At 46.1% G+C, this 12,181-nt stretch overlaps 1 protein-coding gene across 1 annotated transcript; it reads right to left on the bottom strand.

The window, feature by feature from the left end:
• Positions 1–1,005: 1,005 nt before the first annotated feature.
• LOC136474311 (uncharacterized) lies at positions 1,006–3,467 on the bottom strand. The gene is made up of 2 exons (XM_066471904.1): positions 1,983–3,467; positions 1,006–1,882 (listed from the first exon to the last, which is right to left on the bottom strand). The coding sequence occupies exons 1-2, from the start codon at positions 2,986–2,988 to the stop codon at positions 1,383–1,385; spliced, it is 1,506 nt and encodes a 501-aa protein (XP_066328001.1). The 5' UTR covers positions 2,989–3,467; the 3' UTR covers positions 1,006–1,382.
• Between the last annotated feature and the right edge of the window lie 8,714 nt (positions 3,468–12,181).

Here is a 12,181-nt window from a genome sequence, read left to right on the forward strand (position 1 = left end):
ATCCATATAAAAATTAGAGCAAAGTGAAGACATGATTATGATGGACCAATATTTAAATCATATCTATTAGCAGGTATAATATTGACAATAAAGAAGAGCGAAAGTAAGCAGCGGCGGATCTGCTAGGGGGGCTGGGGGGCTCGAGCCCCCTCTACCGTGGCTGAGCTTGTGGAGCCTCCCCTCAGCCCCTCTAAATTTTTCTGTCATTGGAGGATAGAAAGGAGGAGCTTGAGCGTTGAGCTGAGGTTGAAAAAGATGCTGGAGCGTTGAGCTGAGCTTGATGCCTTTGTCCCCGTATGAACTTAAGCCTCCCCTAAATTTTCATCCTAGATCCGCCACTGAAAGTAAGGTAAACTACAAATTTGTGGTAAAGTCACAATATAGCGGTACATGCACACATGGATTCTTTAGCCATGCAACTGCACGGGCTAGTTGACAAGTAAAAGAGAAGGCATGCTATACAGCTTCAATAAAATAAATATAAGATTTGTTTATAACTTATTAAACATACAAAACTAAGCATTGTCACCTTTTGTATGTCATTTGTTGCTGCAAACACCAGCAACAAAATCACAATCACGCTGGGGTTGGATACTTGCTCCGTGCCTCCATGGCTCCATTAACATGGTTTTATTTATTGTCAAAGCGTGCGCCCATTGGGAATTTGGGAATCAACTGGTGCTATAAAGCAAACCTGACTTTACATGCAAAATTTTCTGTTATAACAAAAATAAATCTCAAAATATAAAAATAGGTGAGGTGATGGAAGTAGTCACCACCAACAAAAGTATAATAAAGTGCATGGACTTTGCAAATCAAAGTAAAAAGATATACCATTATTAGCTATGCAAATGTGAATCACAGGAAGATTCATCTTTTCAAATTGTGGTGTTTTCTAGGCACTTCGGTCCTGTTCGCTTCTCTTATAATCCGTACTTTTCAGCCGGAACACTGTTTTTCTCTCACAACAAATTAGCCGGAACAGTGTTTCGACTTGTTTTTTCAGCGAAGCGAACGAGACCTTCTTTTTCTTCTCTTTATTCGAAATTCTAGTTCCAGAATCTATCTCCACCATCTGTACATCTTGATAATGAAAGCATAAATAAAGATAAAAAGACACACCCCAGGGAAAAAAGAAGAACGCAACGAATCAAAAGCTCATTGCATAAGACAAGCTTTTCATCCTTTTAACCTACCTAATACTTTTTCACATCTAGATAACAACAGCTAGACGATGATACATCAACAGCAACGGCCAAATCAACCTGCGTGTCCTAACTCCTAAGCATGTGTCAGTATCGCCGTGACCATTCGCCATTACTACAACTAATTCATGTTTGACAAATGGGCCACCAGTCGGTCTCCGGCCGTCGCGTTCATCATCAGTCCCGCAGCGGGATCTCGAACAGGTCGGACTCGGCCTCCGGGTCGCCGACGACGGACGCCGCGCCGGAGCCGCCGATGCTCTCCTTCCTGCTCCTGCTCACCTTCGCCGTCTCCAGCCACCCGGAGTCCACCCGCCCCATGGAGAAGAGCTCGCCGCTGTCGTCGAAGTCGAGGCCCATCGAGCCGCTGCCGCCGCGGGCGTCGTCCACCGCGGACGCGGCGCGCACGAAGCACGGGTTGGCCGTGCGCCGCGCGTTGGCCGGCGCGTACCGGAACTTGCCCTGCCCGAGGTTGACCAGCGCCATCACGTCGAAGCTGGAGGCCAGCACCGGGTACAGCGGGCTCGAGAACGCCTCCGCGTTGCAGCTCACGGCGTGGACCAGCTGCCCGTCCACCGTGAAGAACATCTTCCGCTTCGCCGGCTCGAAGCCGCACCCCACCACCTTGTCCACGCCCGCCCACGACGACTTGTCCGATTCGTACACCAGCTTCATCCCTGAAATCATCCATCGAAGAGAAACTCTTTCAGATATGTCTTGCTTGCACTCAAGAATCATTAATTGGAAGCACCGTGCTTTATGTGTTTTGCTAACTACCGTCGAGATAGACGGCGCCGTCGGAGTGGAACCCGATGGACGACGAGTACGTTCCGGCCAGCGACGGCCGTTGCGGCGCGGTGGACACGGCGGCGAGGCCGAGCGACATGACCAGATGCTTCTGTTTGTCTTGTTCACCGTCCTTGGCGGCTATGTTTTCTTGGACCGGGTTCTTCGCGTCCGGTGCAAAACTGATGAGCTTGACGCGGTCGCTCTCGCTGGCGCCGTCCCGCCCACGCCTGCTCGCCCTGGACGCTGACCACTCCGGCCGTTTCGTGTTCAGGTAGATGATGGTGATCTCGAAGTAGGCGTCCTGCGGGAACGGCGTGCCGGCGAGGGGCGGGCCCGGCAGCGGCAGGCTCATCCTGGCGAGGCACAGCGCGCTGGGGTTCCCCGCCCCCGCGTCCGCGTCGCCGCGGAGCGGGCTCGGGATGCTTCCGGGGAGCCACTTCCTGCCGGACGCGGCGGCGGCGGAGGAGGCCGGGTTGAGCCGCACCGCCTGCATCCGCTCGGAGGACCCCGCGGGGAGCTCCCACGCGGCCGCCTCCGCCATGTCGCGGCTCGTCCCGGCGTCGCAGAGCGGGCACGTCCCCCACAGCGGCGACGACGACGCGGACTTGGACCGCGGCGGCGCCACCGCGAACACGAACTGCGCCCACCCGTTCTCCACCGCCTCCGTCACCAGCCGCGGGTGGTCGGCCCACTGGAACGCGCCCTGCTGCGCGCCGCCGCCCGAGCCACGGTGCCTCACGGCGTGGTGCTGGTGCTGGTGCAACTGCTGGAACCGGAGCCCCACGCGGCCGCTGGCGGCGTTGTACCTCATGTTGAGCTTCGCCAGCCCGGGGCTCGCCGTCGGCTTCTCGCCGGCAGTAGGCGAAACTGCCGGCAGCTCCGGCGGCGCATTACGGGGCGAGCTCCTGCGCCGGTACACCAGAAACATGAACGCGACTAGCGCCACGATGGGGAGCCCGACGGCGAGCAGCAGACTAAGCCACAGCGCCGCCATACTGCACGCGCGTTCCTGCCCTGCCGCTGTTGCTCACTGAGAAGACCGGAGCTCCGTCGATGGAGCGGTGGCGGACATGGACATGGTCACGTATCACGATGCCCTTTTGGTGGTGCGGATGCGCGGCCGGTTGATTCTTTCTGCGTGCTGTTGTTGTTGCGTTCTTGGAGCCTGGTTTGGTGGAGGGTCTCGGAAGGCTGGCGCGGCCACGGAACGCTGACCGCCTCAACAAAAACAGGCAAACAACGAGCGGTTGGATGCAGCCTGAGGGGGTTTTAATTGGGCGGAAGCGGCACGCATCAGCGTGATGTGCAGGTGCTAATCGCATTGGCGCTTATTTGCAACGGGAACACCAGCACGTTGCACGGTGCGGGTTAGGTTGGTGACGTGACATGTGAATGCTTTTAACGTGTCGTGTTTTTAGAATTCGTGAAAGGTCATGTGAGAATTTTGAATCATAAAGGCAAGGTTCACTGAACATTTGACATTTTTCAGATCTTAAAATGAGATCAAGCACATATATATGACGCTTTTGTTGAGAGTAGGATATACCCAATGATGACATGATCGAATGGTAGAATCATGATTTTATCAGTTGTTTGAGAAAATGGATGTATTTATTTGCATCATTAATCGTATTCTATATTTAGAAGTCAATAATGCTAATTTTGATTAAATTTTAGAATCTTGAATCCACTTACTCATAGATATTACTCGGTTTTAGTTTGAGAAATTTTGATGTTAGATCAAGATCTTGTTTGATCCTATCGATTCAAGGATCCAGTTCACACGATCAAACATACTACGAAATTAAAGCTCTATTTGGATCAGCTAGAGCTATATAAAAGTTGCTAAGGAAAACTCTAACTAATCCAAATAATCCAACTTATAATATACTCCCTCCGTCCTCGAATATATTGTATTGAAGCATTAAAAATTTATCTCAAATTACAAAGTATTCTAGGTAAATTAACTTCCTCAAAGTCCCAATCACATGTGTACCTACCATTAGTGTCTATAACTGGAGTCAAAATATGATAAGCACAAATATCTCTATAATTAATGGAGGTTACTTGCATCATTTGCATTACTCCATAATTTGTCCTAAGCTTACTAGAGTACCTTGTATTTCAGGACGAAGGGAGTAGCTTATAGTTACTTAGAACTATCCAATCATTTAGTATAGCTTATAAAAAGCTAAAATACCGCTGATATTGTGACTTATAAAAGTTGAGATGTTCAAACATGCCCTAATATACTATTGCCCTATTTTTAAAAGTAGTCTATGAAATTAGTTGCTGATACAATAATAATGCAACATGGAATTTAAGAACGTGCGTATTAATATTACAAAACATAGACATTTTCTACAGTTTTATTTTGTGCAAAAACAAAGATCATTCCCTAATAACTCTCAACCTAGCGAATAATACAGTGCGGCTACATTACATGATCCATATTGAAGTTTTAGGATACCTGTTGTACATGTAGCATTTCTTTTAAGAAAATGGTACTTGATAAGATTCATGGCAATTAGCAGTAGTTGATCCGTTACTATCACTTTCGTAATCACTATGTGAACTTGCGAAGACAAAGTGATCTACTTCTCCAACGGAAGAACGAGAGATAAAACTTCCACCTATTTCTCTTTACTTTACGAGGAACTTACAAATAAAATCATCAATAAACCACTAATGCAATTTTTTTTTAAAATGTATTACTGTATATGTACCTTGGTATGCAGGCATTTTATAATACTAAACACTTTCACTGCAGGAGATTTTATTTGAACTTATGCAGCGTTAAAATCTACAGCAGAGTTCAATGACACACACATCGAATTCCAGGAGAAAATAAATCTTTCCATCAACAAGGTAACTGATGAGTTTTCGTTACTTCGTTTCATGTGGAAACCAAAACTGATGCCGGTGGTACGACCATACAAAAATTTTCCACGTTGTTTTTATAAGATTTTTCGACGTTTTGACATGTCTCAACTTCACACCTTGATGATGCCGTTTGACATGATTCAAGAGGTGCAAACAACGGGTGGACGCAACGCAGAGTACACAGAGACTTTTTTCTCTCTCTCCAGATACCAATCGATAAGAAAAGATTGGTTCTTTTTTTGCAGCGTCGGCCAGCCGGTGACCCGGTGTCGCAGCTCACGTCAGATGTGCCGGCCTGACGGCCGCCAATTCCTTTATCTTTCTGTATATAATCCCATTCACTAACCTCTCTTTTCTTTGGCACTAATCAATGGCACGTGGAATGGGAAGGTTCTCACGTGTCACGTGGAGGGAGGATCTGGGTCTTTGCTTGAACTGACATACAAAAATATATTGGATCCAAAGCGATCGTTGGCCCTTCACACTCTCAAGCCTTTTGTTGTGTTTATTTTCAGTCCCATCAATTAGCGTTTTTTTTTTGAGGATACAATTTGTTGTCGCTTTGAAAACATTTGGATCGAACCACTGGTTGTTATCCGTGCCTTTTCGTATTGTTCACTCAACTTTATTTACCCCTTAAAAAAATTCTCAAGACATTTGTTTTTTGTTTACCGACGATGTTTATAGAGTTGTTAAGTCATTATTGTAGGTCTTTTGCGTATTTGCTAAGTCATTATTGTAGGTCTTTTGCGTATTTGCAAACAAATGTTTCGTAATGAGTAAGAAAAAAATGTTCCGTTTGTTAGTTTAAGGGCCCATTTAGTGTGGGCCGTATTAAGGCCCATTTAGTGTGGGCTGTATGGCTGGCTTCTTCACTCCGCAAGAGGCTTTTTACTGGAAAAAAGAATACTCCAGGCTACGATGTCAAACAATACCGCCACAGTATTTCTGAAGCCGAGCTGCTCAAGTCACGTTGCGGACCATTAAAGATGGGCGTGGTTCGGTTCAACCCATTGGTTCATCTTCATCGAACCGAGCCATAATATTTATCCAAATGGGCTCCTCTTCTGACCCAGATAGCAGGTCAGGGTCGACGGGTCAGGAGCCACGTAACCAAAGGATCAAGCGGTTCGATCCACACTTTTTTCTTCGTCTGGCAGCGGCGTCGGCGGCGGCCCAGCCATGCGTCGTCCTCGTTCCAGCGTTCCCTTCTCGAATTACCCAGGATGAGCTCGACCCTCCACACAAGCCTTCACCGTTCGAGCTCACTTCGTCTCATGGTGGAGCCATCAGACGACGGCATCGGCATGGACCTCTCTCCTCTGCAGACTACCCATGAACCACTGTCTCTGCGATGGCATCGGCACCGTGCAGTTCCTCCGCACGCCTGGGCCACGACGCACTAGAAACTGGCGCCGACGACCATGCCCTGCCGGTGCCGGCGCCGCCGTCCCACGACCGACCGCCACGACCTGTGCGGCAGTGCGGCCGCGCTGCCTGCCGCGCGTCGCCTTCACACCCGGAGAACAATGGCCGCGTCATCAGCGTCGTCGCCAACGGCAATGGGAACGCGAACGAGGCGTCGAGCCTCTTGGCCCAGCCCTCGCCTCCACGGTGGACCTCCCGAGGAGCGGCACGACGCCCGGACGAAACCAGTGGCGAGCCTGGTGATCTCGGCACGGAAGCGCGGCCATGGCTGGAGGACCTAGACTTTGGCGCCGGAAAGGCCGCAAACATGGGCCTGCTCCGCAGTGAGATCCATCCATCATCTCTCTTCTACTCGTACTTCTCTCATGGCAAAGCGCCAAAGCTTCATTGCTATTCCTTGCAAACTGCGACCCATAATATCCGTTGGGGCCCCAGGGGTCAGCAGCTAGCAGAAATGGAGCAACTGGTGCACCTATACTAGCTAATTAGATGGATCGGTGGTTCTGCCATGGTTCGCTCCATGGATCAACCATCCCCATCTTTACGGACCATTAATGGCGATTGCGCTGCAGGGACTAATATCACTAACTCAATACATAGGCCCTACGCTTATGCAGTGGTTTAGGGCCTGTGGATGTGTTTGATTGAGCGGCCGGTCAACAGATCTAAGTTGCTGAATTTGGTCAGGCCGAGATCGATGTCTAGGCCGCGTTTAGTTGCGCCAGGAATTGGCGCCGCCGGATTTCCAGCGACACTGTAGCGCACTGTAGTATTTCGTTTGTATTTGGTAATAATTGTTCAATCGTTGACTAATTAGCCTCAAAACGTTCGTCTCGCAAAGTACAACCAAACTGTGCAATTAGTTTTTTATTTCGTTAACATTTAGTACTCCATGCATGTACCGCAAATTTGATGTAACGGGGAATCTTCTTTTTGCATAGTGTCAAAGTTGGGAGTTGGGGGTGAACTAAACATGGCCCTAGTCGAGATGCTGCCTAGGCCACCAACCTAACATGTCTCGTTTATGGTCGCTATGGTATTCGTGTTGTTTATGGTCGCTATGGTATTCGTGCTGGTAAACTTTATTAAATTTGACTAGATATGCAAGAAATATTAGCAACATTTATATTTTTAAAAAATTTATTATGAAAATAGATTCAATGATCTATCTAATGATATAAATTATGTACTATAAATGTTAATATTTGCTTGTATATATTTGGTCAAAGTTAGAAATGTTTGACTCATCGGGAAGCGAGAATGGCACTTATTATGAGACGGAGGGAGTATTTTCTTTCGACATGGCTAACGCTCGGACGTCCGGACGCCCGCGCCTGCCCCACCTACTGTGGCTACGCATGCTATTGCTACGCGGCTAGCATCGGACGCAACATCCACCGTCCAACCGGCTCTAACTCCACGTTAATTGAACTGTTAATAGTTAATCGAGCGGCTAAGCTTGTCCCGCGACCGAGGGGGGAGAGCGAAGCAGCAAGGAGGCCACTGGCTGGCTGCACGACGCGGAGAGGCACGCACAGCCACCGGCATAGCCGCGTAGGATGAGTCTCCTAGCAACAAAAAATGGGGTGGGGGGATGGAGATTGAGCTTGTGACCATAAAGTCGGTGATTAGAACTGAAACAAAACAAAATATTTACTGCAACACAAATTATGTTCTTGTGCAACAAATTAAAACCTCAACTGCAACAATATAAGACTTTGCAACATTTGAGATGAAATACTCCAACATTCTCCTGCAAACAGTAGAAAAAACTCCTCCCGCAACCTGCTACCTTCAAGTCAAAAGTTAAGTTCAATATTCACGGAGAGCATGTGCAACGTACCATTGGTGCAACAAACAGAAAGAAATCTTGTAACATCTCACAATGAAACAAATGTTGCACGGATAAAAATGATGCAACATCTAAAATCAATAGTTACAACATCACAATATCACAGCCGCTACATCACGGAATAGCAAATGTCACACATCGTAGTACACAAAAGAAAAAAAAAATCAAAATTGCAACATCGCAAATGACCAATCGACATTGAAAATCTCATATTGCAACATATATATAAAAAAATTGTAGATGTACCAGTGGAGAGGGCGTGAGAAGCATGTCCTTCTTGAAGATGCGATGCACAAGGGAGTCTCCATTGCATTCAGCTTTGCAGGAGATGCACTTTTTGAGGGAACTTGAGGGGCAAAAAGGCCCTATTCGCAGGAGAAGCATTGTTGGCCGACAGGGGAGAAGAAGAAGGCTGACGACCTGACCTAGTGCCGACTGCTGAGCCACAGTCGCTCTCGCGACACAACGCCGGAGGGCTGGGTTGCCGATTCATGGGGCGTCCAGTGACGGTGAGGCTGGGGCGTGTGCTGTACGTTGAAGCTCATGCAAGCTAATTTTGTCGATCTCCACTAGCCATAGCCAATCGATGACAGATAGCACGAGGAAGGTGTGGACATCATGGTGCAGAGCTCCAAGCTTGGATGAGAATGGGGAAAGTAGAAGAAAGAAGAACACGTGGGACTCCTGTAGAGCCGTTCGACGATTTACGCTGGTATCGGACGTATGAACCGCAACATTACCGATTTTCTTTGGAATAGAGGGACTAATCAACAAAGCTTGGCAGCTTGTGCTATGCTCTTTTTAGGATTCCTTTGAATTTATGATAAATTCCCTATGTTTCAGTGAGCCCTTGAACTTTGTATGTTTATCTTGACCCTTGATAGGACTAGCACAGAGGGAAAGACTCTTTAAGTTCGTATGTGTTTTTTTTTAAAGGTTAAGTTCGTATGTGTTAACCTAACTGACCATTGATCATAGGACTAGCGCATGGGCAAGACCGGAAAATGGGCCTTAACATAGCCTTACAGCAAAATTATAGAACTGGACCTGGATTTTGGCAGTGACTGAAGTGGACCAATAAACCAAGGAGTGCATCTGAAGGCCCAATAAGTACCATTGAATCGATTACTCGGTCAGTCAGGAACTCACGATGCTGCACTCCTATATCTGCAGTCCAGCACGTGTGCAAACTAGTAGTAAGTTTGACAGACTTAAGGTCTTTGCAGCAATGGCAGCAGTCAGGCGAAGGCAAGGCGTGACAGTGGCAGCTGAAGTGCAAGTGTGTGGATGATAGGATGATGTAAAATAAACCTGTTCTTTAAACCCGTATAATAAGGCCTCAAGCCCTCAACCAGCCGAGTATCCAACTCAACCTTCACGGGTCTCACAGCATTGCAGATTGCATTCACTGACCCAAAGATCAAAAAGGCATTGTGCGCTTCCAGACAAACACAGGTGCGCCTTACTAACTTGTACACTCTTCCTTCGATCCGTCCTCTCTCTTAGCTTTACTGGTTGAAATTCGTTGTGCTCGTGGTTGTCGATGCTCATTAGCAAAGCAATTATGCTATAAAATATGCCTTGCAGATATGATAAGGGTGTTATCCAAGCAAATGACAAAACTCGGCATGCATATATTGTTACCATTGCTGCTGCTGTGTTTGGGAGTTGGCAACACATGTTGATCCACAATCCACAACAATAGAACATATCTTCTCTCATTGCTAGAGTTCAAGAAGGGCATCACTAACGATCCGCATGGAGCCTTGAGCAATTGGAACACCACCAGCAGCATCCACTTCTGCCATTGGCATGGTGTGAACTGCAATTCCACGCGACCATATCGCCTCACGGGGCTAAACCTCACCGGCCAAAGCTTGGTTGGCCAAATCAGCTCCTCTCTTGGAAACCTGACCTTCCTTAATACTCTTGATCTTGCCAACAATAGCTTCAGTGACCCCATACCTCTTCTTAACAAGCTCCAAAACTTGAACATACTTTCTCTATGGGGCAACCTTTTAGAGGGCGTTATTCCTGATGGACTTACAAACTGTTCCAACTTAGTCGGCCTAAATCTCTCTGAAAACAACCTCGTGGGTTATATTCCTTCTAACATAGGCTTTCTAACTAAGCTAAAAATCATCTTCCTTTATAGTAACTATCTCACCGGGGTCATCCCTCCAACCTTGGGAAAGATCTCCACATTAGAGGTAGTTGATCTTTCAGACAATCAACTAAACGGAAGCATTCCTAATGAGGTTTGGCAAATGCCAAACATAGTAGAGTTGATTCTAGGACAAAATAACCTATCAGGTGGAATCCCAGACACCATGTCTAACTTATCTTCTCTTATGGTATTATCCTTGACCACCAATATGCTAGGCAGCGCGTTGCCATCAAACATAGGCGATGCCCTCCCTAATCTCCAATACCTCTACTTAGCACAGAACAATTTTGTGGGTCGAATTCCAACTTCCCTAGGTAATCCTTCAAGTCTAGAAATCATAGACCTATCAGTAAACTATTTCACTAGCAAAATCCCAAGCTCTTTTGGAAACCTATCGCAGTTGCAGATTCTAAACCTTGAGGTAAACATGCTTGAAGCAGGGGATAGTGAAGGCTGGCAATTCTTTGATGCCCTGGCAAACTGTCACTCTCTTAATAAACTTTCAGTGTCTGATAATCTTCTACACAGATCTATACCAAATTCAATTTCAAATCTGTCCACCACTCTTCAATATCTACTAATGGGTTGGAACAACCTATCTGGAATAGTTCCCCCAACTATCGAGAAACTTAGTAGCTTAATTAAACTATCACTAGTAAACAACAATCTTACTGGTACCATTGAGGAATGGGTCAAAAAGATGACAAATTTGGAATATTTGAATCTCCGATCGAACAACTTCATTGGGATATAGTTCTACCTTCCATTGATCATCTTACACAGTTGATATATTTCTCTTTTTGCCAAAAATAGAGTCAGGCTTTATACCACCTAGCTTGGGAAACCTTAAACCAATGTTGATGCTGAACCTAAGCTATAATGATTTCCATGGGAACATCCCTATTGAGTTTGGTAACTTTAGACAACTCACCACTTTAGATCTTTCATCCAATAGATTAAATGGGGAAATTCCTGAAAGTATGGGGCAATTTCAACAGATATATACCATTCGATTGGACCAAAATGTTCTTACAGGAAACACTCCGATTACCTTCAGCAATCTAAAGAGCTTGAGCATACTCAATCTTTCCCATAATAGTTTGTCAGGACCCATCCCAAATTGTCTAAACGATCTAGAGTCTCCCACTAAACCAGACTTATCTTTCAATAATTTCCAAGGAGAAATACCAAGAAATGGTGTATTCTATAATGCGACAATTGTTTCACTCAATGGTAATCCAGGACTGTGTGGAGGTGCCATGAATTTTAATGAGCCTTCATGCCATGTTGTTTATCCAAGAAAAGGAAGAATAATAAACTATATGGTCAAAATATTGATCCCAATATTTGGCTTCGTGTCACTTATTTTATTGATTTACACCATAATCCATGGCAAGAAGATATCAAGAAGACCATACTTGTTGTTGCTTTCTTTTAGCAAGAAATTCCCTAGAGTTTCTTACAAGGATCTAGCTCAAGCTACAGGGAACTTCTCAGAGTCCAACCTTATTGGAAGAGGAAGTTATAGTTTAGTATACAGAGGGAAGTTGACTCCAGCTAAAACCCAAGTTGCTATTAAGGTTTTTGACCTTGGGACAAGATTTGCAGACAAAAGTTTTGTTACTGAATGTGAGGCTTTGAGAACCATTTGGCATTAGAACCTCCTTCCTATACTAATTGCATGTTCAACTATAGACAATAACGATAATGATTTCAAAGCCTTAATTTATGAGTTCATGCCCAATGGGAATTTGGATACATGGTTGCATCAGAAACGTGGCGATGTAGCTCTAAAGATTTTGGACTTAGCTCATAGAATAAGCATATGTGTTGACATAGCCGATGCATTGGCTTATT

The sequence above is a fragment of the Miscanthus floridulus genome, chromosome 8, assembly GCF_019320115.1.
Source record: "Miscanthus floridulus cultivar M001 chromosome 8, ASM1932011v1, whole genome shotgun sequence".
In the NCBI taxonomy this organism is placed as follows: domain Eukaryota; kingdom Viridiplantae; phylum Streptophyta; class Magnoliopsida; order Poales; family Poaceae; genus Miscanthus; species Miscanthus floridulus.